Source organism: Amblyomma mixtum, chromosome 1, assembly GCF_055824585.1.
Source record: "Amblyomma mixtum isolate Tamu chromosome 1, ASM5582458v1, whole genome shotgun sequence".
In the NCBI taxonomy this organism is placed as follows: domain Eukaryota; kingdom Metazoa; phylum Arthropoda; class Arachnida; order Ixodida; family Ixodidae; genus Amblyomma; species Amblyomma mixtum.
This window is the reverse complement of record NC_143012.1, coordinates 92135108-92162957: the sequence shown is the minus strand read 5'-3', so window position 1 is coordinate 92162957 and position 27850 is coordinate 92135108. Positions and strand designations below refer to the sequence as shown.

General features: G+C 44.3%; 1 protein-coding gene across 1 annotated transcript in view; it reads right to left on the bottom strand.

The window, feature by feature from the left end:
* Window positions 1–27850, bottom strand: part of LOC149367208 (DNA-binding protein RFX2-like) — a 76700-nt gene that overhangs the window by 22166 nt on the left and 26684 nt on the right. The window contains exons 6-11 of the mRNA XM_089554528.1: window positions 25941–26046; window positions 18897–18938; window positions 7498–7731; window positions 4809–4990; window positions 2820–2939; window positions 11–341 (exon numbers count right to left, since the gene is read on the bottom strand). Of these exons, the coding sequence (XP_089410654.1) occupies window positions 11–341; window positions 2820–2939; window positions 4809–4990; window positions 7498–7731; window positions 18897–18938; window positions 25941–26046 (1015 nt within the window). The remainder of the gene's footprint in view (window positions 1–10; window positions 342–2819; window positions 2940–4808; window positions 4991–7497; window positions 7732–18896; window positions 18939–25940; window positions 26047–27850) is intronic.

Sequence of the window (27850 nt, the reverse complement as noted above, 5' to 3'; positions counted from 1 at the left end):
GGGCACTTGCCTCACAGTGGTCGCGGTAGAGGCGCCGGAACGCCTCGACGTCCTTCCGGGTGAGCCCCTCGGGCAGGGGGTTGCTGCCAAAGTCCACCTCGCCCAGGGTGGGCACAGCCGCCGACGCATCCCCCAGGTACTGGTGGTGCTGCTGCTGCTGCTGCTGTTGCGGCTGCTGCTGCTGCGCGGAGGAGGGCTGTGCCGCGACGGGAGGGGTAGCACTGCTCGCTGCGCCCGCAGAGTCGGCCGCCTGGCCCTGGCTCGCGACGGCCGCCGCTCCGCCACCTCCGGACTCCGGCGCGTCCGACGACAGCCCAGCCTTGGTCCCGCTCAACCGGAATCTGGATGCAGGAGGTTTGGTTTGGTTTATCGGGGTTCAACGTCCCGAAGCAATTTCAATTTCAATTTATTTCGAATTTATTTTATAGGAAATACAAACACTTTTTGGACCCATAGCCAACGACTAGTTCGGGTCCAAGTACAGAAAAATAAGTAAAAGCAAATTAAAAAACGGCGGACATATACAGAAAAGTGTAAGCGTAGTACAAGATTAAAAGCAAAGCAGTCTAAATAACACTAGTAGATAACATTCGGTGCGGCGAAAGAAAGAAAATAGCTTTGAAAACATGACATGCAAAAAGAACTTTCAGACATCGAGTGTTAGTAAAAACTATCATATTACATACAAAGTACATAATAACAGAAAACTGTGAGGAAAAAAGAATTTCAGGTTAAATCAATTATTTCAATTGTTTTTTAAACATACCAGCAAAATTATGCGAGTTTTTCAGAGAAATAGGTATCGCGTTCCAAATTTTTACCTCAGGCTATGAGGGACGCCATGGTGAAGGGCTCCGGAAATTTCAACCACCTGGGGTTCTCCAACATGCACTGGCATCGCACAGTACGCGGGCCTCTAGAATTTCGCCTCCATCGAAATCCGACCACCGCGGTCGGGATCGAACCCGCGTCTTTCTGGTCAGAATCCAAGTGCTGTAACCACCGAGCCACCGTGGCGGGATGCAGGAAGTTTGCTTCTGCTCTCAACTCCACCGCTGCCATTTTCCTCGGAAGTCCTTACTGTTTCTACGCAAAAGGCACAAGAGACAGAAGGAAGGCCACAGTCCACTAGCCAACTAAGCCTTCTCCCTCGCCCCTTGATCATTCTGCGCCATCAGGAACTGCACCGCATCCCAGGAAAATGCTAAACAGAAAAGCAGGTTTTTGCCGTTCCAGTTTTCTGACTAGATGCTCAAACTGTGCAGCAGAGCCCTTCATGACTGTGTCGTCCATTTTGACCCCGTTTATTTTGTTTCACTCACAGAAATTCCCTGTAAGAGATGACATTCTTGCATTTTCACCCTGACGGATTGCAGATTTTTGGTGTGACAGCTTATTTACAATTTAGTCATGTCTGTGCCAACTGATTTGTAAAGGATGAAAAACAAAAAAAAAAATTGTGTGGAGGAAAAAAATCTAACGACGTCATCACGTGTGCCACACATTCAGAAATGCAGTGAATGCTGAACAAGTCTTCTACCACATTTTTTTTTCAAGCCTGCAAGCATTTCACAAGGTGTAGAAAAAAATTTGTATACAAAAAAAAATCTCCAGATATAATGCTGAAATTCTGCGCACTCAAGTTTGAAAGCACTGCTAACAAGCAAAAAAAAAGTTTCACCTAAATCCGTCACAAAATAAGTTAGTTGGTATAGAAAGCTGCGTCCCCCTTTTTAGGGGGACATGGCTTTCCAATTGTGAAAAATCTAGGAAAAAATTGAATTTTTAGAAAACACCAGATTTCGTATCAAATAAGGTCTTCTTAATTATATCCCGAAAAATTTTCCCCACAAACAGCCAAGAAGCGACTTTACGAAAGGTTTTTTTGTGACTGTAGGTCACAAAAACCTGGCTGAGGTCTCTGAAAATGCCAGTTTTCTCATAAGTTTTTCTTGACTGCACTGCCATGCTTTTTCATGTGGTTTGTTGCATTGCATTCCTTGAAAAATTCTTTATGCAGTGTTTGTATATTTCTGAATTATTTTACATTTTTTCACTCTGTCATTAATTTGACATCAAGGTATAAAAAGTGGAGTATGCATGCAAGCATGGATATACTGTTCCGTGCACAAAAAAAAACTCAGGCTGATAAAAATATTTTAAGAATATCACCGCATGAACCATTTCTTTGGCAAAAAGTTAGGAGCAACTCCTATAACATTTTGTTGTCACGCCAAGCTTTCTGCAAGTCCTGTATAATGATGAAGCACACAAAAATATATAATGCCAAAACTACTGAAGATGTAGGAGTAAAAATTTGCAAACATTCATTCAGTGTGCCAAATTTCATAGCTCTACGCCAAAAAATAAAAGTCAGGCAGCGGTTCAACTCTGCCGAACCGAATTTCACTAGCGAAAGCAGAGTGCACAGCTCCAGTTTATATACCCCATACCCTGACGCCATAACTGTAAATTGAATCACGTTACACCACGCGATAACCACGAGGCTTTTTACCGCCCTCTACCAACAACTTGAAAGGTCAAAGGTCAAGGTGAAAGTTGAACCACACATGGTTAGGTATATCTGCAGAGCAACACTGGCCATGGTTTATCTCAAGGTCGTTTCAAGGTCATTCGGAACCACACACGGTTAGGTATATCTGCAGAGCAACACTAGCCACGGCTTATCTCAAGGTCGTTTCAAGGTTATTCGGAGGCTCGCCGCGAAATGCGTCCCAGTTATAGTAGTGTAGTTTTCGCTACAAAAAAATTTCGCCTCCAAAACCCGCATCCGCCTTTAAGTGAACTGGTGCGTGTACCTCTTGGCTTGTGTGGACGACTGCTGCCGGAGCGCAGTGGTGGTCACTTCCTCCGAGATCTGGTTGAGCGGTGAGTTGGGCTTCACCCGGATGCCATAGTAGTGGTACTTGGAGTTGCCCCTGCACCACAAGCCATCGTGAGACGGGACAGGAAGCCAAACAAGCCCATCTCACCCGTCGACCTTTTTAAGGAGTACAAACACCAATTCTTCGAATGTGCGTTTTGAGGCGAAAGCCTTTAATGCCTCATCGTTGTCGACAGACGGTTGTCAGCAGAGGTGTCACGCTTTTTCTAGTCAGACCAGAAAAAAAAAACGTTGTGCACGATGGGATTTGAATCACCATCCTTCCCTTCTGCAGCCGAGCGTGCTAATGGCTAAGCTACTTCCTGCCAATGCGTATGCAGTTCTCCTTGTGTAGGACCCTAGAGAGTGTTTGCAGAAAGGCGTCGAATTAGACCTCCCAAACGCCCTCCAGTGTCTTCAGCACTTAAGATTCACAAGCAATTGTGTACTTAATTAACATCTACACACCACACATCAGTGACACAGGCAGCAACACCGCGCTAAAGGCTTTCACCTCACCGCACTTTAGGTCAACAAAGTGCCCCCTTGAATTTTTTTCTCTTCAGGAATTGTGCGCAAGACATTAGTTTATACGGGTCACCACTTGTAAACCCCTGTGCCTGCTAAACAACTTATAATTGGATTTCTTCTTTCGTTTCGTTTAAGTTTCAGCAACCGAGTGGTGGCTGAGATGTGTAAGTGAAGTGGAGGTCCCATGAGGTGCAAAAAATTATGCGATATTTTTTTTTTGTGCCTCACATCCTCTCCACTCCTCTTGTAGAACATCGCAGCCACTCTACGGCGGCTGAAACCTAGACTAAAAATTTTAAATTCTTTTATAGCCAGCGTGCGCTGCTCGTGATCTAATGGTGCGCTGCGTAAGTCACAGAGTTGGTGTCAAGCTGTGCACAAAGATGCTGCTGAAATTAAATTTTTTCCTCTTGTTTCGTAACCTCTTGATTGCAGCTGTGCACAGAGCTAGGATGCATGCTTTCCTTAGCTGCCTTCTTTTCGACCAATTACATTACGACGATGATAATTTTACCCCAACAAAATTTAAGTATATTGTTGAATTTATTTGTGAAGATAGCTAGAATTCACTGACTAAGAAAACACAAGTAAATTCTCCGGAAAGGTGTTTCACGAATGCGAAAATTCTTAAAGGTGTACTGAAGAGGAATCTGAACTTGTCTTTTTGCCATGGGAACTCGATCTACACGTTCCGAGCATTCTTAGAAACTGCGACTTATTGCCCTGTGTGGCCGATTTCCCTAATTAAATCGAATTAACGTCCGGCTCCCACCTTTACTTTTTGAATTCTCCCCATACGGTGGGCGGAGTCGACCAACGCGTGAAGTGCCTTTCAGCCAGCTCCTTAGAGGCTTTGCTTTCGCTTTATTTTGTTTTTTAGGCTTCCGTGAATAAATAGTTTCATTCACAGATAATATAGCCGCAAAATAAGCCCGCAGAAATAAAAATACGCGCGGACTATTTACTTCTACGGATTACTACGCATTACTTCGCCGATGGCAGAGTGGCAAGCCGCCACGGGACTGGGTGAAAGGCACTCCACGCGTTGGTCGACTCTGCCCACCGTACGGGGGAGAATTTAAAAAGAATGGCGGGAGCCGGACGTTAATTCGATTTAATTAGGGAAATCGGCCACACAGGGCAATAAGTCAAAGTTTCTAAGAATGTTCGGAACGTGTAGATTGAGTTCCCGCAGCAAAAAGACGAGTTCAGATTCCTCTTCAGTGCACCTTCAGCTGCCACACTTCCTGGGAAACAGCAGTACAAAATTTGCCAGTGACGTTATTGGACGTCCAAAACTTGCCAGAACATCACCACTCAACTTGAAACCGAGGAGGGGTGAGCAAAGCAGAGGGATTTGGGTGCAGGGTGCAGGGATTTGCCTCGTCCTCACCGGGTGCCGAGTCGCCGCGTGCGCAGTCCGAGGAAGACGGAGCGGATGAGCTTTCCGAAGGAAGCGGCATTGACGGGTTCCAGCTTGTGTTCCCCGCAGTGCCGCAGGTAGTGGTTGTACAGCGTGCTCCGCGGCAGCGACACCCCCTCCGCCGTCTCGTAGTTGTCAATGAGCCACTGCACCTGTGCGCACCACAGCTAGCCCTGTTGCTCCGCGTTCGACTCATCGCGCTAGGATTTTCGCCAGTGGCGAGCAACCAGTTTGGGGAAGTAATGATGAATTCTACTGGTCTAGAATCTCTTCAGACAAGGCGCACTGAAGGAAGGTTGAAATTTTTGTACCTAATATATAATAATCTGATTAGAATAAACACCCATGATTATATTACTCCTGTTTCACGAGCAAGTACGCGTCATGACCATGGAAAAATGCACCAAGAATTTTGTGCATACTCTAATACCCGTGCCACACGGACAGATTTAATGCCATTAAGTGCTTACTGCCTTAAGTTTTAATGGCATTCGTGCGGTGCCACACGCATAAATTTAATGGCATTAGCCTTACTGCCATTCGCGACCTACTGAGTTCGCCACAACTCATTCGCCCGTGCAATGTGTTCTCTCGTTCCCATTCCACACGCAGAAAAGCATGCAGCTTTGTCAGTTACAACTGCCTAGCCCACTATAAAATGGTTAATTCTTAACTTTCAGTCAGATGAGGCACCTAAACCGCATTTTCGATGCGAAGAGCGCCATTTTAACCAGCCTTATTGACTGGTACTCTCGACTTATGTGCTGACATGCGAGTTTATGGCTACTTTTTCGACTTGTAAAGCAGGAACAGCCGTATTTTCTGGAAAATCGTTTTTACATTACATTTGAACATCATTCCCGATATATTCTGCTCATTAGGAATGTTTATATTACGATGAAACTTTTGACTACCTTGCAAGCGTTATCGTCATCGTCACTTTCTATAATGGCATTAAAGGTGGACGTGTAGCACCAACTCCGAAAATAATGGCATTAACAAACTTAAGGCCTTAAGCATTTACTGCCATTTCTTGTGCACGTGTGGCACGGGTATAAGACAGTTAAACACTCATTTTTTGTCAAATCGATTGCACAGTGGAATGCATTGCCAAAGTGTGTAGTGAACAGCCCAAATGTAGAAACGTTTGTTGATAATTTGAGAGCCTTTTTTATGTGAAACCCTTGTCTCTTTGGTTTCTTTTTTCGCATCATCGTTTGCTCTTGCCTGACGCTTGTGCATATCTTGTTTTTTATTTGTATCTGTGCTCACGCCTGCTTGGAGTCAAGCGACTCCGCAGTATTAAATAAATAAATAAATAAATAAATAAAATAATGCCACCAGGGCTCAAGAAACGTAAAGCAGGAAATCAGTGTGCATTCAGCAGGTGTCCCGGTGTTTTATTCCACAAACAAAAAAAAAATGAACAGACCCAGAAAGTGAGCGCACAGCTCATCACCGTGCATTCATATCAGTTTATAATTCCTTGGCGTCCCAAACAAAAGAAGCCAAAGAAGCACTTTTGAATGACTAGGTGTACTATCTAATAAACAACGCATAAGAAACATTGCATGTCATTACACACGAGATGAGAAACGAAATAGGGAGGGGATTTCCCTCTCTCCACACTGCATCCTGCCAAATGAGGCTTTGCACGGTGCCAACACCAATGCCAGACATTTTTTACAATATTGGACATTCTAATGCGAACACATTAAAAGGCATTAAAAGAGCTATGAACCAGACAACACATTAAACAGCAGCCATAAATGACAAATAGTGTTCACTGCCTCCAGTTGGCACAGTTCACAAGTAAGGCTGTCAGCTGTAACACTCTTATTTTTTCCTTTTTTCCTTTTCATCTCTTTTTAAGCCCCTCCGTCCCCACTTGCCTGGAGTGGGTGACTTCTGAAAGACTTTTGGACACCCCAGACCGACAGCTGTGCCAAAGGCAACATAGTAATTTGAGGTTGGGCTTGAGACGCCCTTATTGCTATGCGCACTAATGATCCTGTGAAATGTCAATGGCAGTATTACTACTCATACAACCTCCACATCAAGCCAGGCTGCTTCCAAACATCCAATATAGAAAGCAACCTCATCTGCCACACAGTCAGAAGAGCTACCATGTCATAGAAGTTTAAGCGGTCATTTAAAACTCAAGATCGCCGGTGATCCCTTACACAGAAGTTCCATTTCATAGGCAAGCCACACTGCGTGGCATAGCAGACCAGGCCTACTACTCTGAAGCACCTGCAACAGATGACATCCTCTATGTTCTCACACATGGAGGTATCCTTTCCTGATATCAGGTTAGCTGGAGCAAAAATAAAAAAAAAGGCAGTCTGTGAAAGACCTGGATTCCTTCACAAGGTTTCGACATGCTTTGTGCTTTGACCAGCCATGTGACCGCTGGTTATGTTAATCATCAAAGGAGTTGCACAGTGGGGTCACCAGCAGGAACCCCACCAAGAACCATTGGTACTTCAACCTTGGCCGCGATAAACCAGAGCACAGCCCATAACAGCCAAGTCACATCCTTACAGTTGTATGAAGGGTGTGTTGATCGCGATTACAACATATGCGATGTGCATTACTATTTCATGGTGCAACTCTGTGCAGTGCACAGCTCAGTGCCAGCGACAGAGACAAGACATACGTGGATAATGTCCATGTCTCGAATGTTCTGGTGCTGGCCGCTGCCACCAGATGACGGTGAGTGCTGGGCCGAGCCGCCGACAGACGCGGTGGCCGTCACCACGGTGGGTGTGGTGGCAGGCGTGGTGGCAGCAGCTGCTGCCAGCGGCATAGGCGATGCCTCCTGCAGGGTCTGCACCACGCACTGGTCGCCAGGGTAGGCCGACATCATCTCAACCACTTTGCGCTGGTCGTCCTGCAGTTGCCATCACAGCCCCCCCCGACCACGACTGACAACTGCCGCAAGACAAAGATGCTCCACACTGTTCCGAGGTTTCCCGACCCGGACAACCAGTGCAATTTGTTTTTACGAGGAAAGGTCATCATCATCATCAGCCTGACTACGCCCACTGCAGGGCAAAGGCCTCTCCCATGTCTCTCCAATCAACCCTGTCCTTCGTCAGTTGCGGCCACCGTATCCCCACAAATTTCTTAATCTCATCCGCCCACCTAACTTTCTGCTGTCCCCTGCTATGTTTGCCTTCTCTTGGAATCCACTCCGTTACCCTTAAGGACCAGCGGTTATCTTGCCTTCGCATTACATGCCCTGCCCAAGCCCATTTCTTCCTCTTGATTTCAACTAGGATGTCATTAACACGCGTTTGTTCCCTCACCCACTCCGCCCTCTTCCGATCTATTAACGTTACACCTATCATTTTCCTTTCCAGAGCTTGCTGCGTTGTCCTTAACTTAAGCTGAACCCTCTTTGTTAGCCTCCACGTTTCTGCCCCATAGGTCAGTACCAATAAGATACACCTGTTGTAAACTTTTCTCTTGAGGGGTATTGGCAAACTGCCATTCATGATCTGAGAGAACCTGCCATATGCGCTCCACCCCATTCTTATTCTTCAGGTTATTTCCCTCTCATGATCTGGATCAGCGGTCACTACCAGCGCTAAGTAGATGCATTCCCTTACCCCCTCCAGCACCTCACTATCAACTGTGAACTGTTGTTCCCTTCCGAGACTGTTGAACATTACTTTGGTTTTCACCGTTTTGCTCTACCTGTCTAATTTATTGATCATGCTTTGCAGTTTATCTCCTGAGTGACTCAGCAAGACAATGTCATCAGCGAATCGTAGATTACTTAGATATTCTCCACTAACTCTTATCCCCACTGTTCTCAATCCAGGCCTTGGAATACCTCCTGTAAACAGGCGATTAATAGCATTGGCGAGATTGTTTCCTACCTGACACCCTTCCTGATGACTTTATGGAGGACTATGGTAGCTGTGCAGTCATTATAGATATCTTCCAGTAGACTATGGTAGCTGTGAAATCGTTATAAATATCTTCCAACATTTTTACATAAGACTCTTCTGTACCCTCATTCCGCAATGCCTGCATGACAGCTGGGGTTTCCACTGAGTCAAATGCTTTCTCGTAATCAATGGAGGCTATATATAGGGGTTGGTTATATTCTGCGCATTTTTCTATCACCTGACTGACAGTGTAAATATGGTATACTGTCGAGTATCCTTTTCGAAAGCCTGCCTGATCATTTGGCTGATTGAAGTCTAAGGTTGTCATGATTCTATTTGCATTTACCTTAGTAAATATCTTGTAAGCAACGGACAGTAAGCTGATCGGTCTGTGATTCTTCAAGTCCTTGACGTCTCCTTTTTTAAGAAATAAGATAATGTTAGTGTTCTTTCAAGCTCTAGATATGCTCGAGGTCACAAGGCATTGCATATACAGGGTGGCTAGTTTTTCAAGCACAATCTCTCCTATATCCTTCAACAAATCTGCTGTTACCTGATCCTCACCAGCTGCTTTCCCCCTCTGCATTGCTCCTAAGGCTTTCTTTACTTCCTCCTTCGTTACTGGCGGGATGTCCCATTGCTGTGCTCCACTGCCTCTCTCATTAATGCTTCGATCACGTTGGCTACATTAGCATTGGACTACATTGGCATTGTATAGAAGAACAGGAAAAATGACTTCTGGAAAAAACACTCTGCTAGCAGTCTTGAAGACATGAGAACACTTCCATTGAATAAAAGAATGCATAAACCTCAATTCTGTCTTAATTAATCCAGACTCGAACTCTAACGAGAAGGTCCTGGCAGCAAAGAGGTAAAATTTATGCCAACATGTTTAGATATAATGTTCAACTTGCCCTAGCATGCCAACTAGGTGCAATCAGTCCTGAAGTTATGTTTGAAACCCATTTTTGTTATGTCTGATTACCGACATTATATGCACGTATGTTTGGAAGCAAGCTGCCCTTACCGTCTTACCTAGCCTTGCCCTACCCAACTAATCCAATAACCTTACTTTACTAGTTCAATAATACCATTTTTGAATTGCGTTAGTGTGCTGGAAAGAAGTAAATTACTCCTGAAGCTACTTATCAGCTCTAGTAAGCCTGTGCATTCTGCAAAAATGCCAAGAACATGGAGAAAGGTTTAGTTCATAATCAGCTCCATCTATATCATGCATGCAATTATGCAAATATGCTTAGATCTTAGGCTACACCACAGCTATTATCACATAAAACAATTTCTATTGATACCGATAAACAATGCACTTCCCTGTCATTTACACTAGCAGGTACTCTGAAGGCATGGGGAATTATGCAAATATGCTTGGATCAGGTACTAAAAAAAGCCTATCTTGAGACACTTGAGACAATGAGGGCTGAAGCAACGCAGACATATTAAAGAGCTCTTGACAATGCTTTTCAGGATCACTTGCCAAATCAAAATTGCATTTTACCCACAAAACTAGAAATAACTGACACTGACTGCATTCAACTACCAATGATAGTACAAATCCAACAAGGCCCTCCTTTGAGTTTCCCTGGCCCCCCAGAACTCTGGAGTATATTTGTTTTCTCCAGAGTGTTGTCTAAGCGCATTATCACCTGTCAGTTGCTAGCGACCAAAGGTGATTTACTGCAACAAGCATAGTTGTGACTTTGAAGGCTACATCAGAGCTATTTTCATATGAAACAATTTCTACTGTTCCCCATCAGTAAAGCATTTCCCTATCATTTACACTAGTAGGCACTTTGAAGGCATGGGCAGTTTATTAGCCCTCACACAATTTAGCACACCAAAGGTCAAATGCATTCAACACACCAAGTGTTTGTGCTGACAAAAACCACAGCTACATAAATATTTGGCTAATGAATTTACTGAAAACTTGGTAGGATGCAATTACCGGTAAGGGGAGACCAATTAGTTGCCGATCACAAACGAACTAAAGCTCAGCACGAGAAAAGGCGTTGCCGCAAAATGCAACCCACACTACTTTGCGGGAACGAAAAAGGCTCACTAGGTAAGCAGTGCAGACCACCACCAAGCAGTGTTTTTACAACCGTGCACAGCCAATGTCGAGCCACAAGTGTTGTTCCACAGGAGACTCATTTGCGGGATGACTCAATTCGCACCGCAAAGCCATCTAGTAGACAAATCAGGCAAAGCATGCAGCATGCATGGGCACAACTTTCTCACAAAGTACATTCACACCACATCGCAGATGCCAGCGGAAAAAAAATTGCCGACGATTACGTTACTTCGTAATGCGAAATCTGAGCGCAGCTCATCAGCTGTTCCAGCTTTTCGATAGACAGAGGCAAAGAATTCGAGCAAGACATGTGTGTACAATTACAGACAACTTGTTATTTTTCACACATATTCCTTCCTCAAGAAACACTCCACTAACAGTCCTTGATTGTCATGAAGGAAGATTTGTGGACGGAGAAATGGATGAATATATCCTCGACTTGCTGCACCAATGCCTGGTACTCAAAGACGGGGTCTGCGCAAGTATTTCGCGAGGTTGACACAGCCATGGGAGGCGTTACGAGCGAGAGGAACAGGATGTCCTCCCGCATAAGTGTTGAGAAATTCCCGCTTGTCTTTATATCTACATTAAAGTCCCCACCCACCCTGACACCCTGGCAGGTGGCAGCGTTTCTGGCAAAACGTTGTCAATGCCAACGCATGCAGCGCACATCTGTCACTACGGCCACGTAGCTTAAAGGTGCACTGAAGAGGAATCTGAACTCATCTTCTTGCGGCGGGAACTCGATCTACACGTTCCGAGCATTCTTAGAAACTTCGATTTATTGCCCTGTGTGGCTGATTTTCCTAATTAAATCAAATTAACGTCCGGCTCCCGCCTTTTTTTTTTTAATTCTCCCTCGTACAGTGGGCGGAGTCGACCAACGCGTGGAGTGCCTTGCAGCCAGCTCCGTGGAGGCTTTGCTTTCGCTTTATTTTGTTTTTGAGGTTTCCGTGAATAAATAGTTTCATTCGCAGATAATATAGCCACAAAATAAGCCGGCAGAAATAAAAATACGCGCGGACTATTTGCTTCTACGGACTACTACGTATTACTCCGCCGATGGCAGAGCGGCAAGCCACCACGGGACTGGCTGAAAGGCACTCCACGCGTTGGGTCGACTCCGCCCACCATACGAGGGAGAATTAAAAAAAAAAAAGGCGGGAGCCGGACGTTAATTCGATTTAATGAGGGAAATTGGCCACACAGGGCAATAAGTCGCAGTTTCTAAGAATGCTCGGAACGCGTAGGTCGAGTTCCCGCGGCAAAAAGACGAGTTCAGATTCCTCTTCAGTGCACCTTTAAAGCACGACTGAGGTGTCCACTGTTCCAAGAGGGCAGTCATGCGCCTTCCCTCTGCTTTCCAAGCTCCCGCTCCATTGGTTTCACAGCTTAAAGCGCGTCTAAGGTGTCCACTGCTCGTTACCACAACGGGGACGGCGACAGCGAAACAGAGAAACGGGCACCAAAGAGCTGCACTCTAAAAGCCAGCACATGAAGGAGTGCGTCTTCTAAGCCCCTTCGTATGATACATGCAGTCCTTGCATAATTAAAGGGACATGAAGGGTTGAATAATTGCATAATTGAAGGGTCGAAGGGACATGAGGGCGGCTCCATTCAGTTTCTGTTATTGAAATTTGACATTCTGCCTTTTAAAGGACCGCACACACATCAAATTATTGCTTGAGATTTTTTTAAATATGTGTTCGACATTAATATATATGGATTCCCCCGTAATATTCGCCTACGACCACTAAACAATATATAATTGAATTCCTTCTTGACGCTGTTCCAGTTTTGGTTTCATCAACCGAACAATTGCTGTGACGTGTGTAGTTGGCCTTCAGGTCGTATGAGGTGCAAAAAAAAGGCAATATAGCTGCTGATATGTTAGTTAGTTAGTTATATGGGGTTTTATGGCGCATAAGCAACTATGGCTATCATGCGCCAAACACAAGGTTAGATGATGTTATGTCAAGTGTACAGAGGTTACATTATAATAGATTTAAAACATTGGCTTTCTTTAGAAACTTACAAACAAGTGAAAATTCGACAAGTGTTTGCTCGCCTAAAAGCAATGCGGGATGAAATGGAATGTGTTCATTGTAAAATACCGTAAAAAATTTTTTTCTAAGTTCTTCGAGATGTGAACAAGAAATTAAAATGTGATTTACTGTGAGCTCCTCACCACACATTTCACACACAGGTTTGTCTTTTTTTGTTAATAAGAAGTTATGGGTGATGTGTGCGTGACCTATGCGTAAACGACATAAAATTACTTCGATAAAACGTTCTTTATGGCGGCATGATTTCCATTCTTTTAAAATGGGCTTTATGGTATGCAGCTTGTTGTGTCGTTCATTTTCCCAAGAAGCTTGCCACTTGGCTCTTAGTCTGCTATACAGTAACTTCATGTAATCCCTAGGAGGCAAATTCACATGTTTTATTTCCATGGTTCTGGTTTGTGCAGCACACATGTCGGCTCTCTCATTATCCCTAATGCCAATGTGACTGGGAACCCAGCAGAATTTTATAACATGTTTTTGTGCTGTGACCTTTACTATATTGTGTATGATGCTTCCAATCAGTGGTTCTGTGGCATTTTTGGAGTTTAATGCTGTAAGGACGCTCAGTGAATCTGTATATATGATGCTGTTTTTGATGTTTTCATTTGTTATTTTCTGTACCGCGACACTGCTGATATGTAGTATGTGGTCATTCCAGCTCTTTAAGCAGGCTGGTTTCAGTGTTGCAGTGAATCTATGTATCAGCGTTTATACTGCGGTTTCTTGTGAGCCTCACGTGACCCAAAGGACAACTACACGTCACAGACATCGTTCGGTTGATGAAACCGAAACAGCATGGGAGAAGAAATTCAACGATAAATTAAGTGGTTGCAGGTGAATACCCCGCAGTGATCAATGTGTTCTAATGTCTAATGCATCAATTAGGTGTCTATCGTCCTTTCATCATCATCATCAGCCTGACTACGCCCACTGCAGGGCAAAGGCCTCTCCCATGCCTCTCCAATTAACCCTGTCCTTCGCCAGTTGCCGCCACTGTATCCCCGCAAACTTCTTAATCTCATCCGCCCACCTAACTTTCTGCCGCCCCCTGCCACACTTGCCTTCTCTTGGAATCCACTCCGTTACCCTTAAGGACCAGCGGTTATCTTGACTTCACATTACATCCCCTGCCCAAGCCCATTTCTTCCTCTCGAATTCGACTAGGATGTCATTAACCCGCGTTTGTTCTCTCACCCACTCTGCCCGCATCCGGTCTCTTAGCGTTACACCTATCATTTTCCTTTCCATAGCTCGCTGCGTTGTCCTTAACTTAAGCTGAACCCTCTTTGTTAGCCTCCACGTTTCTGCCCCATAGGTGAGTACCGGTAAGGTACAGCCGTCGTATGCTTTTCTCTTGAGGGATATTGGCAAACTGCCATTCATGATTTGAGAGAACCTGCCATATCCGTTCCATCCCATTCTAAATCTTCTAGTTAGTTCCCTCTCATGATAGAATTATGATAGTCAAGAAGACGAAAACTATTGAGTGGTGGTGGCATCTCTGTGAAGCCGACACCTGTCATGGTTGGCAATTGGAGAAAGAAAAATTCCCTTCTCCACTTGTGGGGGAAGGAGGGAGATGCCAGACTAAGAATGACTCATCAAAAATAATAAAAGAAGCATTACAAATACGAACTACGGATAGAAATGGAATATGAATATTCAATCAGAACAAGAAGAGAATGAGAACCGGAACAGACTGGTGAGTGAAAGAAAAAATGCTGCTGCACTTGATTCCAATTGATTGCCCTTAAATATTCGCAGCTCTGACGATGCCTGTTCCACAGTGAAGAACACATCCACTGCAGAGACATCTGGAGTCGAAGACAGAAAATTTTCTCCTAGCATTAAATTCCAGTTTGTGACGATTGTGACACTGACAATACCGCAAACTGTGTGGTAACTGCAGACTGGATGCACTGAAAAAGGACGGACAGCTAAGCGAGTTGGTAATAGTAGTTAGTTCACTGTGGGTGGTACAACACGGAACAGACAAAAGACAGAGTAGAAGACGATACGGACGTCCGTGTCATCTTCTACTTTGTCTTCTGTCAGTTCCACACTGTACCACTAACAATGAGCTGATTGGATGCGGATGGCTCCAGAGATTTGCATACAAAAAAAAGGAGACACATTGGAATCATTGCAGTTTGCGTGCAAAAATTGCTGCTACTGGATGGCCATGCCTAATGTTTCCCTGAATAAGAGCCTTCTAGACTGCATTCCTCTTCCAGTTCACAAAGCTGAAGACACTGCAAGAAAAATTTGTGGATATCTATTGCTTATCCAAATAGGTGACCTTGCTCAATTGGGGATCTGCAACCTCTTTTAATGCTTGTTTTCATGACGTGGATGAAACTGAAGATAAGTTCAGAAAGGGCCATATAGAAGCCAGAGGACAAAATGCGGCTATCAACCAAACGTCTCATTGGGGTCGCTGTATTAAGCACTGCCCCCACTAATGAAACCCTGATCCAAGGACCTTGAGTGTTTAAAATAGTCGTTCTGCTGGATGTTTTCGCACGATGCAAATATTGCATTTACATGATTGTAATTTGTCCCACTGAATGTTTCCGCTTGGTGCAAATATTGTATTTACACGATTATAAGTCGACCTATTTTTTTAAATTTAAAAATCCAAAGTGGTGGGTGTGGATTTGCATTAGAAACCAAAGCCTGGCACCAAATATGAAGGCGAGACAAACAAGATATCGGATACTACAGCGTGATTGCAATTTCATTTTGCTCTACAGCTTTACCCAATAGCATTCGGCTATTCTGCGTGCTTTTTCGAAAGGATTTTTCATTCTTTATACTTTTACCTCCACACTCGACACTCAAAGGGAGTGCCAATAGTTGATGGAAGGGGTGCTGTTCCAATCATGGTGGCACCGCCACTCGGAACGGAAGCGCTTCCAGGGAGTGTCGGTAGCTAACGGAAGAGCCGACGCTGCTCATGCGTAGTTTCTCTTTGGCTCTGACATATTTGACGACGGCTGACTACGTTTTACCAGTTTTTAATGTGGTGCTTCTTCAATAGTCATTTGTGCTCGGAGTCCGGTAAGCGTCCAGCGCTCGGTCACGGCTATAGTCAAGACTGCTGTCACTCTTTGCACCGAAGAAATGAACAACTACGCACCGAGCTGTAAGTTCAACACTTTGGTGATACAGGTGTCGCCGCTGCAGTGAGGAAAAATTTTTCAACTGTTCCACGCGATGCTGTGGTGCGATTAAAAAGCGGGATTTCAAGGGACGACGACGCACTGTGGTTGTTTGCAAAGTGGAGGATTTCGCTAGATGATGATGTCAGAACGACATGATGCGAGACACTACAGCCGTGATGACGATGACAAAAGTGTGGATGAGTAGTCCAGGAATTAATACATTTTCATTTTGCAATGTAACCACAGGCATGCCCCCCCTTTTTTTTTCGTGACATGTTATATGGAAGGGTCAACTTACATTTGAGTCGACTTACAATCGTGTAAATACGGTAAAGGCAGGCCGGTCTAGCTTAGACGTGGGAGTTCTCCGTAGGAGATTGGTAATGTTTGCGAAGGAATATTTGTAATAGGTTACAAAAAAAAGAAAAAAATCTTACTCCGTGAACGGTTTAGTGGCACCTGCAATTTCCATGTTGTCAACGAAACGAGTGAAAAATTGGGCATCTTATGTCCAGCAGAAAAACTAACTGTTACAGTAAACTTTCTTGGAGAAAATGACCTAAAAAAACCTGAACTACAAAAATATGTTTTCAGAATAACCCAATTTAGACCAAAATTCGAGCTTGAAAAATATCGCCCGGTTTTTAGCCCCCAAATTCCAGAAAAAATAAAACCCGAAAATGAAGGGCCCCATTAATACAGTAGAAGTTCTGCATCATGCCAACACGTCAGCACTGGACTGCTGGAAGAGGTGCCTGAATACTAGCGGCCATGGCTGTTAGTACAATTTCAAAGCAAGCGGGAGGTTCTAGCTCTTGGGACCGTACTGGAGAGAATGCAAGCGCAAAGTGCGTCCAGCAGACTACCCATTACACAGTTCTACACGCTGAGCAGCATTTACAAATACAGCGCACATGAGTAAATTCTCCTGTCTCATTTTTTTTAGGCTTCTCTACAGCATCATCCCGCAATGATTCTTCTATTGCCAGCACTCCAAAGTAATTCTCCTATTGTTACGGTTGGAAAATGCTCACACTAACCATCTCTCGATTTTCACAGCAATGCCAGCTTAACAAGACTCCATGCGCAACACGCCTAGGTGTATTCAGCAGTTTGACGTCCTCCATTTCACAAACAGAATACACGGGTTGGTCAAGCGTCCTCTGTCCTCTGGCAGGCTTGTGGAAGGACAAACACAAACAACGACTGTTCTGTGCTCCTCCCTCTTTCTGTGTTCTTCCCTCTGTTACCCTCAAGAATGTATAACCAACTCTCCCATTTAGCAACAGTGCTGGACATTCCTGAAGCTGTTTTGATACAAGAGTCTGTTCTGTGCACAGATCTCCACACAAGAGCAGAGTTCTGAAAATGGACACATCTCCCTTCAGCTTTTCCAGAGGCACTGGTCCGACCTATCAAGCCTCTACTGGTCTATTCTTACTGTGTAGCTAAGGCTAGCATTTCTACTACTTGCTGCTGCGTGATGATGGTAATGGCCATAAAAACATTCGACATGCATTGCCATTCATAACTGCCTGCTTCCATGTTTGCAGTTTCATGTCCACACCCTGTCACATAAGCCCAGAATCAGAGACCACGGTGACGAGGGCTTATTCTCACTGTTATCCTTTTTATTCTTACTCTCCGTGTTCAAAATCAACCGGACAAGGTGGCTGGCACAGTACCACTATGCTCCAGTTCAGGTACCGTATATTGCCGATTATAAGTAGACTCAGATTATAAGTCGACCTCCCTTTGGGCAAAAAGTTTACTCCGAATGTAAGTCAACACAGATTAAAAAAATCTGCAGGATAGTTACAACTGTGAAGGCAGATGTTTAAGCGTTAAGTGCGGTGTGAGAGGGATCGGCACTTTCGGTCCTGGCCTCAAACTTGCCGAATCACTTGGCCGTCTGCAGGATGTCTGCAGGATGTCTGCAGGATGTCTACAGGATGTCTACAGGATGTCTACAGGATGTTTACAGGTCCTGCATCCACCGCAGCATAGAACAGAGGATGGTTTACAGTGTTCTGGTTTAAACCACAACGCTCCTCCCCTGACGTTCACGTGTGCTCAATGGCTTTCTAAGCATACACCAGTGCAGTGTGACAGCAGCGCACAAAACAAGCCACCACCGCTGGCGCTCCTGAGCATGCAACCTCCGCACGAGCTCCCGTCAAGGGATAAACACGCCGTGATGCTATCGGTGCACAGCAGCTCGTAACACTGCCAAGGCCTGCACTGTAGACGCGCGAAACTGAGAGGAACGTGCTAAGAAAAGCAGACGCTCTGAAAAAAAAAGTAAATTCTTATCACAAATGTGGGGGGGGGAGGTGTTCATTACGCGAGTAGATAAGAGTAGGTAGGCAAGAAAAGCAAATGCTTTGAAAAAAAAAAAAGTAAATTCTCACCACAAATGTGTGTGTGTGTGTGTGTGGGGGGGGGGGGGGGGTTCATTATGCGAGTAGGTTCATTACGCGAGTAAATATGATAGATAGGTCTACTTCATGACTATCCGTACAGGTCTACTCTGATTATAACTCGACCCCCCAACTATGGAAAGTCATTTTTCGAAAAAACAGCAAAAAAACGCCGACTCATAATCGGTAATATATGGCAATTGAAGAGTGTGTAAACCGACACAAAAACAGACACGCACACACACTCACACAAATGCAGATAAAGCATGCTGCAAGCATGTGTCTCTAATAAGCGCCCAAGCTCACAAGCACTTGGCATGCGAGGCAATTTCCTTCCGTAGGTGACAACAGCCGGTGCGTCGGGTGCATTTGGACGACAGGTGCAAAACAACAATTAGGTGCAGAGGTTAGTAAATGGCTTACTGTTTTCGAGCTTAGAAAGGAAACTTCCGCCACTTCCAGAGCCTGCACGCAGCACAAAAATTTTGGGGGGAGAAAAAAAGAGGGGGAGAATAAGAGAGAGAGAGAGAGAGAGAGAAAAAAGCCTGTGTTAGTTCCCAGTTCCAGTGGGGGAGGGCACGGGGTAAGATGGAGGGGGGAAAGGGTGATGCACTCTCACCACCACATGGTCACAGCAAACACAAACAGTGGGGACAGGCTGTGATTATGATTCCGTAGTGCATTCAGAGACCCAAACATGAACAAAGTCAACAACCCTGAATAGCCCGCAGCCAAGCCCGCAGTCCTTGTATTTCACTAGATTTGCAAAAGTCCTCAAGGAGACAAAGACAAGCACATCCATTTTGTTTTCATGGGGTTTAACGTCCCAAAGCAACTCAGTCTATGAGGGACGCTGCAGTGGAGGGCACTGGATAACTTGGACCACATGGGGTTCTTTAAGCATTCATTCACATTTGTAAATGCTTCGTAAGATCCCAGCATCATCTCCTCCACTAAAAATAAAAACGCTTTCATGTAGAGGAAAATAAGAAAGCAGAAAAAAAAGGATTTCTAGATGTAATGACTTTTTCATAATCTGTGAATTTGTAACTATGCTGCAGAAGCCCACAAATTGAAACAACACTATGCCCGCAGTACTTGTATTTCACCAGACTAGCAAAAGTCCTCAAGGAGACAAAGACAAGCACATCCATTTTGGTTTTTATGGGGCTTAACGTCCCGAAGCAACTCAGTCTATGAGGGACGCTGTAGTGGAGGGCTCTGGATAACTTAGACTACATGGGGTTCTCAAAGCGTCCATTTAATATTTGTAAATGCTTCGCATCTCTCCAGCATCACCTCCTTCACTAAAAAAAAAAAAAAACACTTTCATGTATAGAAAAATAAGAAAGCAGAAAAAAAAAGAATTTCCAGATGTAAAGCCGTTTCATAATCTGTGAATTTATAACCGCGCTGCAGAAGCTCGCAAATCCAAACAACGCTAATGAATCCAAAAACAAATTCTAAACCAAGTTTGTAATGCATGCAAACTTCGTGCTCTCACTGTGAACACATATGTACTCAATGAACACTTGATATCGCCGTGGATGATACTGAATGAAACCAACACTTTCAATCTCACCATACAGCATGAGGTCACCACACCAGCTCTGATACCCAATGAAAACTGCATGGCATAGTAACCGCCAGCACACCATCTGGTGGCTGAAATCTCGCCGCGCAAACTCAAATCAACAGTGAGCATCCATTAGCAGCAGCACAAAAAACCTTCCTCTTATCGAGAACATGAACAGAGCACACTATTTTTTTTCTTTACATAAACATCTGTGCGCCCAACCAACACTGTCGGGTGGTATTAGGCAACAGCCAGTAATTTTACTCAACACAAAGAAAACAACATAACACTCAGTAGCATCACTTATACAGCACCTTAAGAAAAAAAAGCTTCAGGTGCGGTCGCCAGAGAATGCGAGCGTCCGCAGACGCCCGCCTTGCCTGACAACCGAGGGGTTTCACATGACCACATGACCTTAACAAAAGCCGATTTAAGAGCCTCCACGAATGTAACGCCCGTAACAGCAATAAAACTAATTACCCATAAACCTCGACACACTGCAGTCAGTTGTTAAGCGCAATGGGTGCGTTCAAAAATGAGAGTCACCTGCGGGTATCTATTGCAAGACATCCTGCAATAAGGTGCTCAGCGCCGCAAATCTCAGTGAAAGAACAGTCCTCAAGTTCTTTGTGCCCTGAGACCTCCAATTACGAGATCGGATACAATGGAACAACTTTCACACTCCATTGAGTCAGTTCCCACCATGTTGTACTCTGCCATGAGCATGGTCATTCTTAAAACAAGAACAACCAGTTGATCATTCATCATATTCTTGACAGGCGTACATACACTGTCAAAGAAGTCACCTTAGCATGTTCAACTTCAATAACATTCGTTGGTTCCGCTATTAGTCAAGCATGCAAAACTAACCTAAAGCCAACTGAAAAAAATTACGAAGTGAGTCCGTTTCAGCTGCAAACCACAACCACAAAAGGAACCCCTCAAACAGTTAAGCTCAATCAACATCTGCACAAAAATGGTTAACGAACGCCGACAGCACAGTTTCAATACACAGCCCAGACTTCACAGAGGAAGGCGTTTTTGAACGCATAGTTTGCACGGACGTCATAGCAGCCGCCATCTCTGGGTACGGAAAGAGCAGTGAAAGCCTGGCCGTTTTTCTTAATTCACTTATCGCCAATTGTTTACTTTTTATGAAACTACTATGCGCTTAGGCTTAGGTGATGCACACCTGACAGGACAGCAATACGCATCTTTGAATTTGGAGCTTGCCAGCAGGCATGTTGATTTCAAAGGAAACAAAAACAACAAAAACACATGAAGTGGGGTTTCTGGAGCATATTTCTACTCTAAGTAAGCATGAACGGAGATCAAATGACCCTCCAAACTATAATATCCTCCTTGATTTCCCGACACAGTGCAGCAGCAGCATAACTGTGATAACAAAGAACAGATGCCGCTCAGATAAAACCAACTATCATGCCCGAAGGCAACAACCTACTAAAGTCGAATACAACTCAAGTCGGCGGCGAAGCTCCGCCCACATTCAGCACAGCCATGTAGAATTCCTCCCTGTAATATTAGTATCACTGAGATCCTACTACATTTCAGATCCTTTACCGGAGTACAAAGGAACCAGATTCAAACTGGATGCCCAACCACAAGAAACGTAGTGCCCAGTCTGGCTGCCACCCCATTTTAGCTGACGAAAACTGCCACTGCATTTCGCATCATCAGCTCAAAACAAGCATTCTGGCGCAGATTAAGGGGGAATGGGGGTCTTAAAACTAAGTTTTTTTATTTATGGCTATAATATCGTGAAATTTTGCACACAGATGTATTTTTCTCTTCTGATTTCAAAAGTGTAATCATAATTGAGCTGGTGGTCTTAAATATTACAAAGTCTAGAGTGTAATTAGGTAATTTCTTAGGCAGCTTTAATGAACTTTCTCATTGCACTTTGTTGCTTTTATTTACATGAACTGATAGCCAGAGAGTTCCCATACCCGGTGACATTCTTCGTTTTTCTCTAATGGCATGTCATCCTGACATACTATGTCGAGAGTAAAAGCTCACAGTATTTGACACTGCAACTCGTCAAGCTAATTGTAAATTGCTATATATACATGGCCCAAACAAAAAAAGTAAGAATGTCACTGGGTATAGGAATTTGCTGGCTATCAATTCATGTAATTAGAAGTGACAAAATGCAATGAGAAAGTTCATTAAAGCTGCATAAGAAATTGCCTAATTACACTCTAGACTTCAAGATAACGTTTGATCTAAAACTTCCAGCTCAATTATGACTACACTTTTCGAATCAGGAGAGAAAAACGCATCTGTGTGCAAAATTTCATCAGGTTCAAGCCACAAATAAAAAGGTCAGTTTTAAGACCCTCGTCCCCCCTTAAAGGTGCAGTGAAGAGGAATCTGAACTCGCCTTTTTGCCGTGGGAACTCGATATACACGTTCTGAGCATTCTTAGAAACTGCGACTTATTGCCCTGTGTGGCCGATTTCCCTAATTAAATCGAATTAACGTCCGGCTCCCGCCTTTATTTTTGAATTCTCCCTCGTACGGTGGGCGGAGTCGACCAACGCGTGGAGTGCCTTTCAGCCAGCTCCGTGGAGGCTTTGCTTTCTCTTTATGTTGTTTTTTGGGTTTCCGTGAATAAATAGTTTCATTCGCAGATAATGTAGCCACAAAATAAGCCCGCAGAAATAAAAATACGCGCGGAATATTTGCTTCTACAGATTACTACGTATTCCTCCGCCGATGGCAGAGCGGCAAGCCGCCACGGGACTGGGTGAAAGGCACTCCGCGCATTGGTCGACTCCGCCCACCGTACGAGGGAGAATTTTAAAAAAAAAAAGGCGGGAGCCGGACATTAATTTGATTTAATTAGGGAAATCGGCCGCACAGGGCAATACATCGAAGTTTCCAAGAATGCTGGGAACGTGTAGATCGAGTTCCAGCGGTAAAAATACGAGTTCAGATTCCTCTTCAGTGCACCTTTAAGATATTAAATATTGAGATTTTGGTGAGGGCGTTCAGACATCGCAATGTCTCATGCTTTGTATACAAAAAAAAAAAAAGGCCTCATGCTCGATTCACCTTGCAAGGCAACCTTAATGCTTATGCAATGTGGGGAAGCCACTAAAGAAGCAAACTGCTGCTGCTACACTTCTGTTCAAGTCACGAGTTCCACGGCTGCTAATGTCTTTAGTGCACATGCCACTAACCACATCATACAATCAGAATTTAGTGCGAATATGGATGCACTTAACAAAAGATAACGTTATCCTGCTGGAATGTGTTGACCAGAACAAGAAATAGCCTAAATCTATGGAGCATCTTTAGCACTCTCATTTTAGAGCCTATGAAATGGGAATGTATCAACGAGGTTTGACTGTAGCATTTCTAAGAACCCCATGTATGACCTACAGCAAAGGTGACTGTGGACGACCTTCTATAAACAAATGGCCTGCAAACGCAAGAAAAAAAACACGAAACATTCCACCACACCATCACATACACAGAGTTGCGGCCAAAAAAAATTTTTAAAAAGGCTCTGCCATGAGCACCACTCACAGCGATGCTTGGGATGACACAGGGAGTATTCATTTCACCGGTACAACTGTCTTTGCTCTAGTCATAATTCTCTCCACAAAGGCACACAAAACAGACACCTAACACCAAACAACAAAGCAAACGTTCAGCACAACACCCATGAAACAAACATGTCAAAAGAAACGTTGCTAAACAAAACAGAAAAGCAGCCGACAACCGCTTGCTTGGAACTGCTCGTTAGAAAAACAGGCACAGGCAAAGTTCAAGGACTACAGGCAGCCAATTTGTGAAAGCACCTTCTTTCAAATGATGAATTAAACATCAACATAATACCGTATTTGCACGACTGTAAGTCGACCTAGTTTTTTAATTTAAAAATCCGAAATGAGGGTTGACTTACAATCGAAACCATAGCGTGGCACCATAAATAAAGGTGAGACAAACGAGATAACAGGGATGCTAAAAGCATGGCTGCATTTTTTCGGTGTGCTCGGTTTTTTCGGTGTGCTCTTTTTTCAGCACATGCGATATGGGGGGGATTGATTTACATTCAAGTTGACTTACAATCATAGAAACATGGCATTTAGTGGCTGTGAATGAATATCACATGGCAATCCATGTGTGTTAGTGTATAATGCATCATTTGAAAGAAGAATGCAAAAAAATGGTGTCTACAGACCTTCAAGATTGAAGGAGAACAGATCACTCCAGCTACCACTGCAACAATGCGGACATCTAGTACCTGGAGAACTCAAAATACTAAACGACAACGTCTTTTATGCCATTTCAGTTTCGATTTTAAAGATGGAATTTTAAGTTTTGCAGCTCTGTGGCTGACACATGGGACATGCATACCACACCAAACAAGAACGTTGGCACCTTCCATCCTGTCTAAGCCAAACCATTAAAGACACTACTAAGTGCAACAAAACCTGGGTGCATCCTACAGGAGGTGATATCTTTGTGATTACAAAGTTGATTTGGTCAGGCTCACAATTTTTCTCGAAGAAAAATAATAAGCACCAAGAGCACTATAAACAATATCGTACTGCTCAGAGCATTTTGTTCCATTTTTTGCACTAACGTTAGGATAAGTGCAAGAATGCAAGATTTGTGAAAACAGCAAAAAGCACCCGACTCCCGTCATCAGGGCTGGCCAGTGCACTCGCATGACAGCAAAGTTTGTGTATAACCCACATAGTTTCGCATTTATTTTGTGTGGGTGGCATTGTCCGAGACAAGTGTCGTTGCGAGTTTGTTTCATGCGATACTAGTACGGAATGAGTGACGAGGCACCAGCAAGATGTCCAAAAAATAAATAAAAAAACACGACTCTGGGGTCCCACTTGCCACTGCAGGGTGCAGTGACAGCAACACGATACAATAACATAACGTGCACAATAAAGGCACTGAAAGAGGACCATGCTGCGAGAAGCAGTGCTCAAGTCCACAACACAGGACGGTTGGTTAATGGCCTGTACAACCCCAAAAATAATTGTTTGTGGCTGTTTGCTATACTCCGTTTCATACATAGCAGGCAACGCTGCCAAAGCTAGCGCACCTGTTCGCAAAGGCTAAGTCCGTACGCAAAAAGTAGTTCACCATACAACCAAAGCGAACACAAACCTATTTCGTAGCGACAGATCTTAAGTGCCGTGACCGGCACCTCCTGGACTTCGTTTTACCTCTTGCCACATTTTCGTCCTGCGACTCGTCGAGATTTCGAAAAGCAAACAGTACACGTCGGGGTATGATACGCGGTTGGTAGGCCGAATCGCTTCTACTAAATCCGTGCCCAAAAAGTAGTTCACTCTCCATGAAAACTATAGCCAGAGAGCCCGACCACTGAGCGCCTCACAGCTTCGACTGTGATTTTCAGTGCTACCACATCTTTTTATACAGCTCTTTGTATTCGTCCAAACAATGACCGGAGTTTTGAGAAGAACGAATGATACGTGGCGGAGTAATATGGTTTCGCAGACGCACTACTTCAGCAACCTCCGCAGCGCTGCCCGCTATGTATGAAACGGAGTATAGAAGCAACCCAACCTACACAGAGTTTCCATGATGCTGTGTGGTCATCTTCATTTTGCTTCTTTCACATGGCACCAGTGACAACTGGCTGGCTATCATTAGTCAGCTATTATAGTGACGTGACGAACTACACCGCCTGCTTTTATTTCACGCCAGTTGCTTAGGCTAGAAAAAACACCTTTTGGCGGTGACAACAGTGGGGAGAAAATTATGGCAGGGAGAAAAATATTCTGTCCCATTCGAACGATGAGACATCAACACATGAGACGCACTGTCAGGTAAACAAAGATGAAGATGGAGATGAAAAGATGAAGAGGGGTAATCACCTGCGAATAGGTGACCGCAGTACCGCTGGCGGTGCTGTAGTAGGCAGCATTGCCAGGGGTGTACATCGCCCCGGCATCAGTGACGCTGTACACAGGATAACCCGTCCTACACAAGAGAAAAAACAAGAAACAAGAAAAGAGCACAGTCAGGAGAGATGGGAAACCAATAACGCTTCTCCGTTAGGCCGGAACGAAACACTTGCACAAACGGTACGAGAACAAAAGCACACAGGGAGGCCCCCCTGACTTTTAAGAAAGTCTAGAATATAGTAGCCGACCGACATTACTGACTTCTACCAATTCGTACTTCTGTTAATAGGTACAGAAATGTGTATATGTTCACAACCAACATTTTGAACTCTGTGGAGTCCAAAAGTTCAACTAAAACAGACACCGGCACATATTAGAAATAAATCTCAACCGAAAGTTCGTTTCATTGACCTAACATAGATGCGAGCGGGCACCACTGTGACAACGAACCGGTTCTTCGCGGCCATGAAACGCGCCATCTTGGATTTAGACGGAGTCAACGGAAGAGATTGGCTTAGACTGGCTTGGACAGGCTTGAGTACTTAGTCCTCAATAATGCTACTCCAGTTAACCGCACGTTCTTTGGCCCCATCGAGGTGATCTACAAAGAGCAGCATGCATGCCAGGGCACACGACTGCATTGGAAACGGAAAGCGGTAGCATCTGCCGTGGCTCGAACACCCCCCCCCCATGTTGAGAGGCAGATGGGGGAATCGGGTCTGCAGTCAGATGCGCTGCAAGAAAGGCACTCGCTTTCACTTGCTTCTTCCCGTAAGTTCTCTCTCTCTGTCTTCACAGCTGTCATTGGCAATGAAAACAGGCTGTTCTTGCTTCACACAAGCCGTTCGGGCAAGGTCTGCGGCCGTGTTGCACTGTCAGGTATTGGTGGCGTGATGTGGTGTGGACATGAAAACGTGGTCCTGGCTCTAACACGATCTAATATCACCGCTCGAGAACGGAACTACAAAACGAAGAAGTTCACCATTTTTGAAGTCAGTTTGCCACAGCAAAGTTACTTTCAAGTTCCCCAATATTTCGGATAATTTTTTTGGCTCCCGCCAAATCTAAGAAGAACGAGTGGCAACAGAAAAGCCTTGAAAATGCAACCTCTTGTAACACTTCCGTTCAAAGAACATCCTTTAGAAAAAGCTGAGCTTGAAAATTAGGTTTCTGAGGCAACAGGCTTGGAAGATAGCATTCTGCAACGTATTCAAAACCCTGTGCATGGAAAGCAAGTTTAGCTGCACCCATGCAGAGCTTTCTCGATAGAAAGCAATCCACCATGTCACAACGGGCTTCGAAGCATGGTGGATAAAGTTGGGCGGCTTAGTAAACGCAGGTATTTAAACCGTGGCAGACTGACACAAAACGACACAACTGCGCTAAAAGACACCAAAAAATTTGTCAGCTATAGTTGGATACAACTAAAGTCTGCAGTGGAGCTCCACCCACAATCAGGACCCCTCAAGGAATTCCTCCACGACAAAAAAATAGTAGTCAGTTGTTAAAACTTTTCTTCTTACCTAAAAGAAGCTAAACACAAGACAAAATTATAAGCTCTAGAATTTTGATGCCTGCCTTGTTTGAAATAGTCAAACATTAAAAAGCTGATTTTGTTCACTGTTGTAAATGGTTCGCAAAGTAATAATACAGGATGCCGTGGACCATGTCCCAGTGCTACTAACTGCTGTTTTCTTTAAGCTTTACACTACTATAATATTACCTAATACTGTGCACCCCAACTATGCATCTTCCATTCATGCGACAACAAGCATTTTATGACCACTCAGCACAAGATCGACGAACCCTCCCCACAGATGATGCATTAGAAGCCTCATTATATGTATTTTATGCCACAAAGTCATACATGCCCAGCTTCA